Here is a 17,834-nt window from a genome sequence, read left to right as displayed (position 1 = left end):
TATCATAAAGAAGCAGATGCCTGCGTAAGTGCACCATCGTATTAGTGTTAGACTAGAGCCTCTTTGTCAGTTTGCAAAAATGAACAAAAATGCATTTACAAATTAATACTGTTAAATGTCCTGACGCATGCTCAATAATCCAGGTACACAAATCTAACAGTCTAAAGAAGTTATCTGGATGAAAGACGAAATGTTTCAACAAAAAAGAATCCGTCCAGAAGACCTGACTTAACCTTTTCGATAATGTTAAATAAAATCACCACCAAACCTTTGTAGTTTGTCGAGTTACAACCACAAACTTTAAAGTATTTTACTGCAATTTATGTGCTAGACTAACAAAAAGTAGCTCATAATTGTGAAGTGGAAGGAAAATGACACATTTTCCAAACAGGAATTTGTAGAGTGGCGTACGTTTGTATTCAGCCACCTTTAATCCGACGCGGAGCTAAAATCCAAAGCAGCCAAATGTCTTCGGACTTCATGTGATTTGTAAATAAAGTCCAACTGTGACTGATTTAATCTCAGTATAAACACAGCTGTTCTGTGAAGGCCTCAGAACATCAGTGATAAACAGCATCATGAAGACCAAGAAAAAAGAAAAAATCAGGCCTGATGTAATCTTTTTGCCCTGAAGACAAAACGCTGCGCTCTGAACGCACCATCCTACACGTGAAACCTGGTGGAGGCAGCACCGGACGTTTCCAAGGCACTGCAATAAAAGTTGGGCATTTGAAACTGTTTAAAAGACCGACTTTACAAAAAGTAAAAGTAAAATAAACCTTATAAGTAAGAAAAAGCACCATGATTTTGTAGTCTAACAAATATAAATGCAGCATTTTGTCCGATTTATTTGCACTGAGCTGATTTTGACCGTGATTTGAACATTCCAGTAATCATCTGAGGAATTTGAACTGGTTTTGATTAGAACATTTAGCAAATGTTAGCTTTTAGCCTCTAAAACTGAATGTGACAGGATTTTTGAGGCACAATGAGCTGTACCGTTTTGTCCGTGTTATCAAGCACTAAAAAGTTAAATATATAATTTATATATAAAATAAACGAGGTGATGATGAACGGAGTAAATGAGTAGATCTTGCGTTTAATCGATCTCACAAAGTCACAGCACGAGATACAGTTTAGACGCGATTTATTAAAAAAAGAATGCGACTGTGATGAATATCGGCACCAGATTTTATATTGCTCCAGAGCTTGTCGAGTTTTCTATGTTTAAATTATTATCAATATCATTTTAAACACAACTCTTTTGTCTTTTACTCTCCTGGATCAAACGTTTTGATTTATCTTGTGAGCCGTAAAGCTCGACAGGAAAGCCTTCGGTTCAGAGTCGCCTGTGACGATGCGAGTCGTTTCAACTCGTGTCTGGTCTGAGAGCGTCAGGCAGCTCATCGCTTCCACAACTTCTCCTTGGGTACAACAGAACAAGTCACTACACTAACTGTAACACACGCTTTCTCTAGCCTCCTTCTCTCTGCAGGCTGAGACTGAACCAAACTGAGCACCAACCTGGAACAGTACACACACACAATAACAGATTATTATTGTAATTATTATTACCATATTATTATTACTCCCTAATCTAACATGGAATCAGAGATTACACTGACTGACTGACATGCAGCACCTGGGGGTGGTGATGGGGGATGTTGGGGAAGGATTCAGGTAGGGAGAGAAGGATGGAGGGGCGGGGTTTGGAGCACCAAGCGTCGCGGGGTGATGATGTCACACCTAACGTCGCTGCTGTCTAATGGCAACAGGCGGCCGGTAAATAACACAGTGTGTGTGTGAGCGTGTGTGCGAGGTGTAAGATTTACAGCACTGAGTGTGTGAGTGAGAGCTGTACAAAAGAGCAGAGTTTAAAAAGCACCTGAAGGTTGGTTGTATGAACTGAGAGTAAACATGACAGAAAAAAAAACCTGCTGGTTTATTGTTGGCTTGAGAGGCTGTTTGTGCACGTTCAGTGTGTGCGTGTGATTAAAGAGTGTGTCAGCACAGACTGCAGGAGTCTAGGTGTATAAGCTGGTATCTGAGGAAGGTCAGAGGATTGGAAGGCTTCCTGTAAAAGATGGTCGTTTGAAGACCACAAGCACCAGACTGAAAAGTTTTCTCAGAAGACAGCCCTGTGTAAATAAACCACACGTCGATAAACGATGTCTCTCATGGTGTGTGTGTGTGATAGTTTACACATATATCTGCCTGACTGGAGGAGAAGTCAAGCAGCAGCTGAGTTTATCCCAGCAGACACGGTGGGCAAAAGGCAGAATAAATGTTTAAAAAAAAAAGGGAAAAAGTTTGAAGTTGTGTTACTTAAGAACATTATTTATCCAGAACTATCTGCTTCAGCAGGAGGAAGTAGAAAAAAACATCAAGTAAAGGTCTGCCTCTGATTTCAGTGCACGTCATCGTTGTAACCGAAGCACATTTCTATGAAGCAGTGTCTGGTGAATTATCTCACCAGGTGACAGAAGAAAAAAAAAAACAGCAACGATGAAGCTGAGGCACGAGAGAAGCTGCACCGTAAGAGGAAGGGCACGTTAAACGCTGCTGCCAAATATTGAATCCTACAAAGTCCTGTAACGTTTCAACTTAAAATCTGTTACAGGCAGTGCTGCTCTGCAGGTAGAAATAACCTCAGAAGACGAGTTCAACCTTGACTGGGTGGATCAAACACCTGGAGCGTGGCTGCACACGGAGGCGTCCCTCTAAACAAGCAACGTGCACTTGTGCAGCTTTTAAAAAGCTAACAAGGCAGAGGTGTCAGGTACGACACAACGCTGTGGTCCAATGCTGATGTTATAGTTTCTGAATATTCCACGGCAGTAAAGAGACAGAGCACCAACACAACCAAGAGGAACACAAGTATCAGATTGTCTCACAAGTTCTGTGGTTCCTCGGCTCATTGTGGGGCGCTGTAAAAGCAGGGGACATGCCGTATTTTTCGGACTATAAGGCACACTTAAAATCCTTTAAATTTTAAAAAATTGACAGTGAGCCTTATAATCAGGTGCACCTTACGTATTACCGTATTTTCCACCGTACACGTCGCTCCGCCGTATAAGTCGTATCAGTCCAAATAAATCTAAAGTGTAAAAATCCATAAATGCGTCGCTTCGTCGCATTATGCGTCAGCGCTGACGCGTTGCGTTTGTTACGTGTCTCCGCTGACAACCCAGAAATGTGGGCCGGTGTTGTGCCAAAAATTGAATGGCTGACAATGGCAGCCGCTGGGGCGTGCACGGGAGAATTTTAACAAGAATTTAACAAGATAAACACTTAAAAACAATTGTTTATTTGCTCGAAATTATAGTAAAGGTGTGTCTCAGTCTAACTAGGCTCAGTGGTTAGCACTGTTGCCTCACAGCAAGAAGGTCCGATCCCCGGTTGGACCTGGGGTTTTTCAGTGTGAAGTTTGCATGTTCTTCTCGTGCTTGCTGTGGTTTTCTCCAGGTGCTCCGGTTTCCTCCCACAGATCAAAAACATGCATGTTAGGCTGCCTTCAGGCCCAGGCCTCCATTGCAAAAGAGATCTGTGATCTCAATGGAATTTGCCTGATTAAACAAAGGTGAATAAAATAATAAAAAACTTTTGTTTAATAAATGCACTTCGACGGTCAGATCAGCTGTATTTCAAAAGCCGATTTGCGGAAGCGGGCATGCGGAGAGGGACGAGTCGCTGTTCATCTCTTCGAAATTTAACAAGATAAGCACCTACAAACAATTATTTGTTTGCTTGACAATATAGTAAAGGTGTGCCTCAGTTTAATTTTTACTTAATAAATGCACTTTAATGGCCAAATAAGCTGCATTTTGCCGGGGCAGTGCAGCGAAATGAAGCTGACTTGACGATTGTTCCAAGCAGTGAGCCGAACGAAGGTGGAAGACTGTGGCAAGCCGGTTGTGTCATTAATAGCTGGTGAAGATTCTCAGTCATCCAGGACATGGTAAATTCAAAAAAAGTTCAAGACAAAAACAATAAAGTATAAAGTAAAGTATAATAAATAAAGTCCAGTTGTTTATGTCTTGAACTTTTTTTGATTTGTCATTATAGCCACTTTTACCTATTACATGATACAACGGCATGCCTTATAACTACTACTCTGCTGCCATCTAGTGGCTGAAAATGGTAGTGTTCAACATTTTCAGTCAGTATGAATGAAAACGGTCATATCGCAGCTAAAAATTGGTTTATAAATATGGAAAAAATCAACGAATACGTCGCTTTGGCCTATAAGTCGCAGGGCATGCAAATTATGCAAAAAACATGACTTATAGGGAGAAAAATACAGTAATTCTGGTTGTGCTTACTGACCTCGAACCAGTTTTATGTGGTTATTGTGAATGAGTTGAATAAAGTTTGACTTATCTGATTGTTTTGTTTCACTTAATGCGCCTTATAGTCCAAAAATACGGTACAGAAGTGAGGATGGTATGCTTCATTAAGGTCGTTTAAGGCCGTGTCCAAAGTCAATTTATTATTATTCATTCTGTAATTCTAATTCCTCATTTATTCCCTTTTCTCTTGTCTTTAAGGTTCGTCTCGTGCATGTATGTATATTTACATGCTGCTGCACATTTGCTCTCTACATGTACAGAACACCCCAGGGCTCGCATTAGAACCAAAACTGGAGGTCGTGAGAATACTTGTGCACAAATTCACAATCCATCTCCTTACGTTAGTTAATCTGTGCTTGCAAACATGCAGGCGTTATTCTGTTTGAAAGGAAGCCCTACATTTTGGTTGAGGTCAATTTAAAAGTTTGACTCATCTTATTTCAAGGACCGCTCCCTTCTAAACGTGTTAAAATGACAAACATCACCTGCTGTCAGCTGCAGAAAAGCAGACAATACACTTAATTTACCTGTTGGCTTGACAGTAAAGTGAGATCTAAACGTTTGATTCATAAATATTTCATGTTATTTAGGTGAAAACAGACATTTCTACAGATGTTATTTGAATATTAAAGCCTGAGTTTCTAAACTCTTTGTTGTTTCTCTCTGGTTGAACACTGAAAACACAACCTGCCGCACACAGACTGTATTTCTGCAGATCTGTTTATAGATTACTAAACCGAGAGAAGGAATTGTAAATCTGTGCAGTTTTTGTTAATCAAGTGAACAGATTCTTACAACTTTAAATTTTATTTTTACCCATGACCCCTGCACGGTTTGTAAAAATGCATCAAACTGTCGTGGTACTCATGGGAATCTTTTATATTAGTTTGGTATGAGATGTTTTAATGATCCTTTCCAGTATTTCAGGTGAACGTGGTTGGTTTTTTGGTGAGAAAACCAGTTTAAGCTCACCTGCTGAGATCATTTATAGAACCAGAGCAGCTTTTCGTATGAAGAAACATGAAATGTTACAACCTGGTTTAGATTCAGTCACTCTAAAAATACTTTGTATTTAATTACCTGAGCACTACCACCTTGTTTGGCTTCTTGCAATTGTTTAGTTCAACTTAAGGAAACAAAATATGCAGCGACTGAAACAACCAGAGATCGTTTAGCCTCACAGAGCACCAAAAACAATATATGTGTTGTGTTTAAGTGGCACCGTTTGGCCTCTCCATCACGACCCGACAAGCACCACAAGTGTTATCTGGTGTTTGGATGTATTTGTATTCATTGCACCATAAAACACCAAATATGAGTTCATTTGTGTTATAGCAGGATTCACTGGTGTCGGTGTGTTCAGGGACGGGGTTAAAAACAAAAATTCGGGGCGTCTACATTAGTCTTGCGCCCCCCTGGAGGACTGACCCCAGCTCTTGCAGAACAGTAAACCCAGAAGACGTCAGTTTCAAGGTTAAAACAGGAAGTGAGTGTATGAACAGGAAGTGAGTGTATGAAGACTTACAGTACAGACACACTGCACGTGTGCATTTATAAATTAGCAAGGTAGCACCAGGGGGCTAAGGTCAACCAGCGGTCTACACAGAATCTGGGGAAGCAGTCCTTTACACTGTGTGTGTTTGTGTTTATGTGTCCAGTCTGAGTGATCCTGCAGCAGCCAACCTTCATGTACTAACTGTCCTGTTTGTAGTAATCAGTGTGAGAGAGAGAGTTGTTGTGTAACTAGTTGCAGGCAAAGTACTCCTTGAGCGGGGCGAAGAGGTGCCTGATGACGGGGACGCTCCAGGAACGTCCCAGCAGCCTTTGCCTGGCCAGACGACTCATGTTGGACACGTCGGTGTAGTGGACGGGGAAACCAAAGACCCTGAAAGAATCCAGACATTTAATTGTTTTAATATTTAGATCAAATGTGTGACAAGACGAGTCAATACACTGTATTCAGATAAAACCAATGGGTTGATTATTAAGTTTATTTTCTGTTTCTGTTCGTTTATACCTTTTTTTTTTAACATCTGATGAAGTTTGCACCAAGGTTCGAGTACATCTGAGCATGAAATGGGGAATAATTAAGAGCTCAACTCCAGTGAGTTCAAGAAATTCACACTCCTGACTTTCAGATGACTTGATTAGATGAGGAAGTGTGTGTGCTGCTGACATTTCGAAGTTATTTGTTTACGTTCAGAGGTCATCGTTTTCTCTGACCAGTCAGATCGGCAGTGTTTCAAAAACACCGTACGGTTGCATTATTTTAAAATTCCATACTTTTCCAGATCTAAATGTTCACTTTTATCTATAATTTTAAGCCTTTTTTTTTTTTTTTTTTTACAGAAAAGCTTCAGTAAATGTACTTGTTTTTATCTGTAGACCTGTCGCGATAACTAATTTTGCTGGGTGATTGTCTCAGAAATTATTGCGATAAATGATAATATTGTTTGAAATTTGACGATAATTTGTCATTATTGTCAAATTTAAGAAGAAAAGTTTTATTAGTTTTGCATGTAGTACCATTTTTGGCCACCAGATGGCAGTATAAGACTGTTTGAACTGAAGGATGGATAGTGAGGGAGCGAGCAAGGCCCCTTGACGTGACACGGGCTGTCTCTCTTTGGTTCTCAAAATGGCGGACGTTCGTGTGGTTTGAACTCTTTAGCATAGCATTTTTCACACAAAGCTTTTAATACAAAAATCGGTAAACAAGTTCTCAGCTTCTTCTTGCAAAGAAAAAAAACTTTTTACATGAAGGCACGAGTTTCAACTGTGAATTTTGGAGCTTCGACAAGACGGGAGGTTTTTTCCCCGAGGTCGGCCTGTTAGCTCGTAGCTTAGCGTCTCAGCTTAGCTGCTTTTAACGATCCAAAAACGTGATTTTGAACAGTTAAAACAGATTTTAAAGAGAAAAGAGAAAGGGAGGGGTCAGTGAAGAGCACCGGAGTTGAGCTTTTTGTCATCCAGTGTCTTCAGTAGAAAGAGAGACACGAAGAAACGATAAAGCCGATAAATAAAAAAGAGGTTGATCATTTTAATTTATCATGCGATTAATTGATTTATTGTTTATCACAACAGGTCTATTTATCTGTTAAGGTAAATTTATTGGATGTGGGATGTATATTTGGAGTTGAGCTTATTAATTTCGCTTCTCATCTAAGCAGCTTTATCAAAATGAAAAAGTGCAAAGTTTCAAGCTTTAAAACTGTAGTGAGTTGATTTTTTTTATGCAAGCTGAATTTCACAAGCAAATCATTCCCTCCTCTCCCCTCAGAGGGTCGTTAGGGTCTCTATTGTAGTTTTAAAGCTCGGAACGCTGAAGTTTTCAAAAAGCTGTTGAAATGAGAAGACAAATGTCTTCAGAAGATTGGAAAATATGTCAGTTTGCTTAAAAACGCTCAGAAAATGTTCCCGGAAATGTTTTAGAATTTAGATTTATTTAAAAAAAAAAAGAATGATTGAGAATCTACACCAACGCCAAACCATTCGTTCATCAGGATCTAACCAACGCCTGTCACCCAAAAATGTTAATCTGACTAACTTTACACACGAGCCTGTACACGATCGCCTGCAAAAAGGTTAAAACTTATATTTTTGATGGCATAACAAAAAGAAAATATATTAGAAATGATCTTTGAGCCGCCTGAAGTTAGCAATCCTGGTAGTAAATGAACAAAAAGTGGACTTTAAGGACAAATATTAAATACTGAAATTAAAACCAAGAAACTGTAGCAGCCCTGAGATTGGCTCCCTTTGACACTACAGCATCTATCTACAATCAGATCAGGTCATGTAAAAGCATCATAACATACTGAATTATTAAAGTTACACAGTTAAACCAAGAACTCGCAGAAGCAACTCCATATATTATATCTGTGGTAGTTCTCTTGTCCGTTTATGAAAATGCTGACAATGTGGATAGATAAGCCTAAATGGTCAATTTTTACACTAAAAGGCTGATCATATGTTGAGTTATAAAAAATAAAAAACAACTTTGATTGCATCAGACGTGGAGGTTTTGAAACAGGGGCTTTCCCCCTAAAGACAAATAGGTTTAGATAGAAAATCAAGAAACGTGACTTTTTTTTTTTGAGAAAGTAAATATTTAGTTTTCTTTACGATTGTGTGATGCTACTGAGAAAAACAACTAGAGCTAACACGGACGCTTCAACAGAAACACCTTCATACCTTTCCATTTCCGTGCACCAGAGGATGTCCTCCTTGTTGTCCATGTAGACGGGGAAATGCTCGTCTTTCCCCTGCTTCACAGAGTTGGAGCGTGTCGTTATCGTACGCAACTTCTCAAACTGGAATTTGCATCCAGAACCAGACACACAGAAACACAAACAGATGCAAACACATACATCCTGTTTTAATCCTACAGCTAATCTCCTCTGGTACGACAGCCATGATTTACTAACAAACTATGCAGCAGGAGCAGCAACAAAACGGGCAACAAACTCAATATTTGCTCAAAATTAATCAAAAAATGTCTCCCACTAAAGTATTATTTACACACTTCCATAAGGAGTACAACAAGCAACAGTTTAACTTAAAAGAAACTTAAAACAACAAAGAAATATAAAAGTCCATTCAAACACGCACACGTGCACACAGACGGGTAGATACCTTAGCTGTGCGGCCGTGCTCGAGGCACTCCTGTAGGTCCAGCTTGTCGTTTGCCATCGGCGTTAGAGGTCTGCAGAAAACAAAAAGGTTGGAAAGTACGAAGCTTAATTTGGAAGTTGGAAGGAAAAGAGCAGGACGTGAAATAATCCCTTCATGTGTGAATGTGTTTGTCTGCATCACCTGGACATGCCGGGCAGGTTTCCCCAGAAGTAACGAGCTCGGTGGGCGGCGGAGACTTCCTTAGCATCGATCATCACTGGGTTGCACTGAGGAGAAACATCACACTTAATGTGAGTTTACGCTGTGTATAACTAAAATGTACTTTAACACTGAGAGCCTGACTGATATATCAGTAGGGCTGATATTTTAGGACGATATAGGCGTTTGGGGATGTATCGTATCGTGATGATCGGCCCATTATGCACCGATATAAACATCTAATTTTCACCCCTAAAACGCTGGGAACGAGCCACGTCCTTACTTGCAAATGGCGTAATTGTATAATGCATCCAGCAGAGGGTGCATGCGGACAACTTTCAAGTCATGGCCATGCTGCACACGACTCACACACAGCCGAAGCAGGGAGCAGCTAAATACTGTGTGGCTTATTCTGATGAACAGAGCATGATAAGTTTATTTTAACTGAGTTGTGAATAAAAAAATCAGCATGAATAAATTCTTTTCAATACTCTATGTGCCTCTCAAGTTAGCAAGGTAACTTTTAGATAACCTGGCATAGGCTATTGCCTTGTAAAGCTTTATCCAGAACAACGTAAAGATAAAATATATCAGCGTTAGTAACGTTATCTTTGTCGTCCTCAATGAAATGCGTTGTTTGTCTGAAATCTTTACTTCTCTGCAAAGAAAAAAAAAAAACTCCTCTGCGGTCAGTACTGATTAGACCTTCACCGTACGCGACGGACTGTTTAAATAATGAAGAGGGAAGGGCATTTCTTTATTTAATTAATATTTTGTAACACACTTGATAACTTTATGGCGAATAATGGAGGATAAAAAAAGTGAATGCACATTAGGAAGACTCTTTCAAGACTTAAACAGGTTTAAAAGTGGCTGTTTACTGAGATTCTTGGGGATGGACAAAGCTAAAAAATTTCAGCCATTATATTGGTCATCGACATTAGCCTCCCCCTCCCAATATTGATATTGTCGACAGCCAAAATGTCCATATTGGTTGGGCTCTATTGATAATACGTGCTTCATTCCCCTCCTTCGTGATCTAAAGTAGCATTTTTCTGATGATGTGAAGTTTTCATGGTTGTACGTCATTATCTTCGATGCTGCTTTTAAATTTATAATTACTGTATTTGCTGTATAATTAATTTATCTGCCTAAATGTCTTTTGTTCTTCATGTTTTGTCCACGTAGAACAGTGTTTGAATTGAATGACTGTGGTTAGTTAGTGTATGTTGTGAAAAATAGACAAGTTGCTTGACATTAGAGACTTTCTGTTGATACCAAAAGCTAAATCTAAATTGTGCCTCTACAGAATCCTGCAGCTCCAGATGGACACCTAAGCACAATTTCTACTGTACTGAGATTTATATGTGTGATTTACATAAAAGATCATGTATTTTCAGTTCAATGTGCATACAGTAGCTACGTACATTACAGTTTCGCCTCCTTTTTAGCAAAATAAACAATAAAACAAAAGCTTTCTGCTGATGGAAAATTTCTTTTTCACCAATTAGTTTAATTATTATCCTTAAAGTATTTAACTTCAGAGTGAACTTTGCTTCTCTTGGCAGACTGTTGTACCTCCAAAAAGCGAGAGATGTCTCGTTTGTCGCTGACTCCCATGGCCACGACGTTCTCAAACAACCAGAAGAATGGCCGCTCGTCACCCGGTTTAGGTCGAGCTTCGTGCAGGAGGCGGTAAAACTCGAAAAACAACCGCCCGGTGCCCTCTGGAGAGGAGATGCTTTACTTAAAAACATATTCAAAACACAGATGAATCTTTAAATACTGAAGCAGGATGCATGTTACCATAAAGGCCTTTCCTCGCAGGGTTGACGATGGAGAGGTCGTTGCACGGGCTTCCTCCAATAACCAGGTCAAATGGTCCCCACTCCTCAATCTGACAACAAAAAAAACAACAAGCCTTAAAGACCAGCAGAGGGAAACAGACAGCTTTGATGAAACAATGACTTGTAGGCTGCACGAGCTGCATCTAAACAAATAATTCTGCCATGGCACAGATAGATGACGCTTACATGCTTGCGTGTGACGTTGCGAACGTCTCCCACGTACATGATGCGCCCATGGTGTCGAACGATGCCGACAGTGATGGAGTCCTCACACACTTCAGATGCGATGTACTTGTCCACCTGGATGCCCAAATCTTTCAGCACCAGCAGACCTGAACAGAGCAAACAAAAGAATGTTTGCCATGGAAAGGCTGCATTTTAGCCTCCGGATGGGCCTAATGGTGAGTTTTGTTATAAATTAAACCTGGCTGTAGATTTATGGGGAACTACCTGTGGCAATGCCATCAAATAAGGACAGGACTCTGATTGGTTTTCTCTTCTCTGCTGCGACTGGAGGATACAATTTGGCTGGCTCCTGAGAGAAAAGAGGGACAAGAAACAGTGATGAGAACAATAAACAAGTATATTGTAAATATATTAACAAACCTACTCTTTAACAAAACTGAACAAAAACAATTAAAAAAATCTACAATGAACTCGAGGTGAGTATCTTAACCGTGATTACGATTAACAATGTGATTTAACGTGTTTTAACTAACTTACGAAATCCTGCTCGTGGTTGTTGGCGAAGAAGTGCTGTAATCTGATTGGCCAGTCGTCCCGTCGCCGCAGTAACCCATAGGCGCTCCGGGGTCCGCACATGTAGCAGTTCCAGGGGTCCTCTTTAATGGCTGCTGCAGCTGAGCCGGCTCCGACCAACAGATCCACACACTCCACACAAAAACATCTGCACGCACACACACACCATCAGGAGTCTGGTGTTTCCCAACACACCATCCAGCAATCCCAGTAACTAAAACAGCAATTAAACGTTCTAATCTACCTTTAAATTGAAGGTTTCTGACAGGTAGGTCAACAACAACAAAAGACAGCTGCGGTTGCTATGCTTTTATTTCTGATAGGCTTGTTAAGATAATAATTAGTAAAGACACTAGAAAATCTTCATAGAACTAAAAAGAAAAATTAAGTAACGTGTTAAATGAAGTGCTGCTCAAGTAGAAGAACCATTAAAACAAACGGCTTTTTAAAAGGGAACAATAAATTTCACACAGTTGCAACAGAAAAACAGATTTAGATTATAATCCTATAAGAATAGTTTATTGTGAGCATGCATCAGGATACTAACTTATCGTATGTTTTTTTTTAAATGGTTTTAGAAGTCGAATACATATGAAGGCTTAACCCTCCTGCTGCCCTTGGGTCAAAATGACTTTAGGCCTCAGCTAAAAAAATTAATCCTTGTGCGTCATTTTGACCCAAGGGCAGCAGGAAGATTACGTATTTTATTAAATGTTTTTTACAGTAATGCTGCCATACAATAAAGACCAAGACTGAACAATTAGATTGCAAAAATAATTTTCAAAAACCCCTGCAAGTCAGTAAGGGCGACTTTCGTTTTGTGTCCCTGATCAATTAAAAGTTTAATACAGATATCAGCAAGTGTAAAGTTTAGTTTGGGGTTTGACAAACGTAGGCAAGTTACCAAAAAATAAAGCCTGGATTATTGTTAACCTGAAATGTCAGGTTGAAGCAACAGGGTACAATGAACAAGACTCAAATTTGATTGGCAGATTATACATTTTTAATATATATATTATATAATTATTATAGTTAGTATTTTTTATTCATTTGTACCCTTATACTATTATATGTTTTGCTTTTCATTGTTCTGTAATGGAGTTAAACTCAAAGCAGTCTGCTCCTCTGATAAATAATATTAAATTATTATTTTATATATGAATGTTTCTGTTCAGTGCCCTGAGACGACTTCTGTTGTGACTTGACGCTGTGCGAATAAACCGAATTGAACTGAATCTTTGACAGACGGTGACACCAATCTGCCTCTAACTTCTGCAACGGCGTATCCTTTTTTTAGAATTATTCCTCACATTTTTAGTTTAATCTTCATGTTTATTATCAGTGTTTCTTCTGATGCCTGCTGTGTTTGCAGTCAGAAGGATAAGAGCTCTCGCGCCAAAACCAACTGTGTATTCCGCAATCGAATAAATAAATCAGTTCCACGTGAACCGGCTGACTCAGTCGCCCGTGAGGAGAACCACAAACCAGATTCTGATGTTTTGCGTTCAAACTGTTTCTGCAGATGTGAAACCCTACACCTCCTCCCGGCCGCACGAAGAAGCTGCTGCAGGCCGATCCGAGACTCACGGCCGCTCCGAGCACAGCGCCGCTCCGAGCACAGCGCCGCTCCGTACTGACCTACAGCAGTTGTTGTTGCCGCACATCAGCACTTCCCTCCCCCCACAGCAGATGGTGCAGTAGGACTGGTAGCCGTCGTCGTCGTACTGGTAGGCGCACTCCAGGAACGAGTTCTGTAATAAACCCATATTTGTCTTTTTAGGTTCCAACAATATATTCATTGCATTAAAAGGAGATTAAATCTAGGATTTACATGCTGGGATTATCTGACTCAGGCAGAAAATGTAATTATAAATGACAGAAGCTGAGACGTTTGACATGTTTACATCATTATATCATATTTATTGTCTCCTTCATTTATCTATATTCTGCCTCTGAGGAGCCTGCTGTTTTTAATCATTCTTTTATAAAAAAAAATTATAATACTGCAATACGATAAAACGGTTCTCCAAAGTTCTTTAAAAGTCTTACAGCGGAGATTGGCAATTGTTTTTAACGCATGTTCAGTCATGTTCGTGCACATGACCGCCGCGCACTGAACTGCAAATCATTAAAGTAAATAAGAGATTTAAATGGACAAACTGGTGTTGTACCCACATTTGACTAACAGATTTAAAAATAAATAAATAAATAAACTTCCTCTATTACTAGCAGCCATTTTTCAAAAATGTTTATTTAGGTTTAATTTATTTAGTTGCATCTATGAAAAATGCCAAATATAGCAGTTTTAAAGGCATTAAACTGGATTTTTGCACTTATTTAAAACAGGTTCTTAACTAAAAAAAACATATTTTTGCTATCGATCAAAAAGGAAAGGATCTCTCTTGGAGGTTTTCTTACTTTGCAGCCCTGACACATTGCTCCTATGAAGAGAGGATGCTCCAGAGAGACATTGAGGCTTCCACAGGAGATGCAGATATCTAAATAAACACAGTTTAGTGAATTGCCAGTTCCAGGTAATAGAATGAAATACAAGGCAACGAGGTATTTCCCATACCACAGTATTGAATAAAAAGTGTAAATAACTGGGCTTGAGAAGCCACAGAACAGTAAAGTGAAACTGAATGAAGATATTTTAATGCAGTTATTAATTGAGACATGCACCGATCCGATACCAATATCGGTACAGATATATATATATAAAAAAAAAAACTTCTTGGTGACAATGTGACCGATCCATGACTGGGCAGATCTATTCACTCTAACTCTATGCTTTGTGCTCTGAGTGACGTTACGCGCTAGCGAACTGACTGAACAAATTAAAGTTGTTTTTACACGTTTGACCGAGCTTGTGAAGCTCGTGGTGTGTTTAAGTGCGCTGTCATGGTGCAGAGTTTTCAATAAATTTGTATTTCAGTACATTCATGTCTGCGTTTAACAAAACAAATGTTTTAAATTAATTCAGTGCTGGGTTTGTAAGCTCAAACATCCAGGTAGACAACAAAAACGGCTAAATCGTGTCATCTGGACTTGTTTCCAGCCATTTTTGTTAATTCAGCACCGGTTTTCTGTATCGGATCGATATCTGATTGGTCGATACAAAAAAATGAAATAAAAATCGCAGATATCTGTATCAGATCGGAAGTGAAAAAAGAAAGAAAAAGATAAAATAAAGGATCGGTGCATCCCTAGTTATTATCAGTAATAACATTAAAAAAAAGAAAAATTATTGGAGAAGGAAAGAAATTACCAAAGGATGATGGCTTCATAAAGAGAGAACGATTATAAATCCGGTTGTACACCTTACCTCGAGAAACCCCAGGATAATAAAAATACTCTAACGATAGAAAAACATCACTTTTTGTTTTGAAATTCCTCAGTAAATAAATACACAAGTAGACATGTTTACCTTCTATATTCCTGGTCTTCTTTTTGATTTCTTGAATAAGTCTCTCTGAGAAATAAAAAATTTGAAAAACAAGACACAGAGCATTAAACATTTCTACTCACAGCTCAATTAAAGCTGAAAACAGGGGGTGATGTCTGTGAAAAGCTATTTGTTATAACACTTGTAGCGTTATGGACATGGGGACAAACACCAGGACCTGCCGATCGAGTAAAGACTAAAATGTATTTGTCGTGTTTACCTCTGGTGCCTTCGTCAATCACCTCTCTGATCTTTGCTTTCTCTGCTGAGTTCTTGCGTGGTTTCTTTGCAGGTGGAGGTGTGTATGCTGCCTCGGGCTCCGGCCACATCTCCAGGTATCCCTCCTTAAATTGATTTTGTTCCTCTGTTGTTAAAAAAAACATGCTAAAAGTTTATTCCACAAAACCTGATGCTCCTTTTAAACATGTAGTAGACTACTTTCAGGCTGTAATATTGAGATCTATTTGTTGAGGTTTTTAAATCTTATTTTGATATTGAGACATATTTAAATGAAATATTACTTGTAAAAGTTGTAGCCTAACCAAAATATTACCGTAATTTTGCTGTATAAGTCGCACCCCTTTGCATAAATTTGCAAGTTCTGCGACTTATATACCGAGCGACTAATATACGTTTTTTCCCCCATATTTATAAACCAATTTTTGGCTGAGGTCTGACAATTTCATTCATTCAGACATGGAAAATATTGAACACTACCATTTTCAGCCACTAGAGGGCCCTCGAGTAATATGGCAAGCCAAGTGTCTCATTAATAGGTAAAAGTGGCCATTAATGAGACACTTGGCTTGCCATACAGAGCCACCTTCATCTCGCTCAGGAACTCCTGGAGCAAACGTCAAATCAGCTGCATTTCACCGCGCTGCCCAGGAGAAATGCAGCTGATTTGAGCATTAAAGTGCATTTATTAAGGAAAAGTTCAACTGAGACACACCTTTATTATAATGTCGAGCAAACAAATAATTGTTTTAAAGTGTTAATCTTGTTAAATTCTTGTTAAAGTCCTCCCATGCACGTTCCTGCAGCTGCCATTTGGCAGCAAATTGACTTTTGGCACAACACCGGCTCGCGTTTGCGGGTTGTCAGCGGTGATGCGTAATAGATGCGACTTATAAATACCGAAATACATTATAATCACTTCAGTTCCATCAAAATGTGGTTCTGTTTGAAACTAGCTGCTTTGTTTTTGTCTACCTATGCTACATTTAGCTTTAGTTAACATTTTGGTGCTTTTAGCTACCATTCTAGCATTTACTTATTGTTCTTCTTTTTTCAGCTTTTAGCTATAGCTAAGCTTTTAGCTAAGCTATAATGTTCTGTTACTTTAAACATTCAACTAACATTTAGCTAATTTAAGCTGTTGGCTACAGTTATGCCACTTTTTGCTTTTAGCTACAGTATAGCTAATTTTAGCTTTTAGCCATGGTTTAGCTCATTTTAGTGTTTAGATATTGTTTGGCTGATTTTTGTTCTGTTTTGCTCGTTTAAACAATGCAGTTTTAGCTTCATCTGTGCATTTCGGCTGTCATTCAGCAGCATTGTTTTTACTATATTTTTGCAGAAATTCTCATTTCTGCAGTTGTGATGTTTGTTTGTTTTAGTTTAGTATATTTTAAATATTGCAGTAGAGAAAAGTCTGAAAACAAACATATTCTCTATATTTTGCTTCCTTTGTTCTGTACTTATCTAAAAAATACTAAAACCAAGCTACAAACTTTTCAAGACTACAAAGGAACGCTGATCTACAAAAAAATATTATTTAGATATCAGACACAGGAAAAAGAGAAGTTTTGTGTCTCCAGGTCTAATTTTCTACAGCGGTAAAGAAAAGTCAGGAAACGCACGTCTTTTTGAATTTGGACTCCAGTTAAAATGTTTCGGATGCATTTTAAAAAGCCAACAGTTAAACAGAACGGCAACATTTATTACTCAGTCTGTACACTAGTAACATATAAAACACATTTTGGATCCATTTTTAAATGTAACGAGACCAGTTTAACATCTGTTTGAGCTAAAAAACATACTAAACGTTTCCCCTGGTTGATGAATGAATGATGCGTCTTATCTGTGAGATATTAGAGCAGCGACTGCTGACCTTCCTGAGGGTCCAGTGATTGTGGACCTTTGGGCAGAAAGCCGGTCATGGCCCACTCTATCATCTGTCGGGTCTGGATCTCCACAGCTTCAGCATCATCGCTTGCATCACAAGAAGGAACTGGTCTCCCTGCCCTCACACTGGCCACCTGAACACATTAAACAAGAAGATTTGAAGTTTATTTATGAAGTCATTGTGAATGTTCAAGTCACGTTATTCAAGAATCACATTTCACATTAGAATAATTGAATAATTAAGAATATTGGTCCACAACAACAACAACAAAAAAAAACTTAATGTTACTACAGCATGCGATCTGTAAAAAAAACACCCACAAAATTATAGATTGCAGCGCAAGATTCACTTTTCCACAAAAAAATGTGGGCAGGGTCAGTGAACGCACCTCCACAAATGCAAAATACCAACCAAAATCAATATAAATGTAAGGATCCCACTGCCTGCAGCCTGCCTTGCTGATGGCCGCTGAT

The 17,834-nt window shown here is 39.0% G+C and overlaps 1 protein-coding gene across 1 annotated transcript in view; it reads right to left on the bottom strand.

Moving 5' to 3' along the window:
• Positions 1–6,028: 6,028 nt before the first annotated feature.
• The window catches only part of LOC119418616 (DNA (cytosine-5)-methyltransferase 3A), a 49,842-nt gene continuing 38,036 nt past the window's right edge, over positions 6,029–17,834 (bottom strand). The window contains exons 9-22 of the mRNA XM_037685936.1: positions 17,347–17,494; positions 15,454–15,597; positions 15,216–15,260; positions 14,207–14,286; positions 13,427–13,539; positions 11,753–11,936; positions 11,480–11,564; positions 11,216–11,361; positions 10,989–11,079; positions 10,761–10,909; positions 9,165–9,250; positions 8,985–9,054; positions 8,544–8,662; positions 6,029–6,234 (exon numbers count right to left, since the gene is read on the bottom strand). Coding sequence (XP_037541864.1) covers positions 6,093–6,234; positions 8,544–8,662; positions 8,985–9,054; positions 9,165–9,250; positions 10,761–10,909; positions 10,989–11,079; positions 11,216–11,361; positions 11,480–11,564; positions 11,753–11,936; positions 13,427–13,539; positions 14,207–14,286; positions 15,216–15,260; positions 15,454–15,597; positions 17,347–17,494 — 1,602 coding nt within the window. The 3' untranslated portion in view covers positions 6,029–6,092. The remainder of the gene's footprint in view (positions 6,235–8,543; positions 8,663–8,984; positions 9,055–9,164; positions 9,251–10,760; positions 10,910–10,988; positions 11,080–11,215; positions 11,362–11,479; positions 11,565–11,752; positions 11,937–13,426; positions 13,540–14,206; positions 14,287–15,215; positions 15,261–15,453; positions 15,598–17,346; positions 17,495–17,834) is intronic.

The sequence above is a fragment of the Nematolebias whitei genome, chromosome 12 (assembly GCF_014905685.2).
Source record: "Nematolebias whitei isolate Nwh7 chromosome 12, NemWhi1, whole genome shotgun sequence".
Taxonomy (NCBI): domain Eukaryota; kingdom Metazoa; phylum Chordata; class Actinopteri; order Cyprinodontiformes; family Rivulidae; genus Nematolebias; species Nematolebias whitei.
The sequence above is the reverse complement of the archived record's forward strand: the minus strand, read 5'-3'. Positions and strand labels throughout refer to the sequence as shown.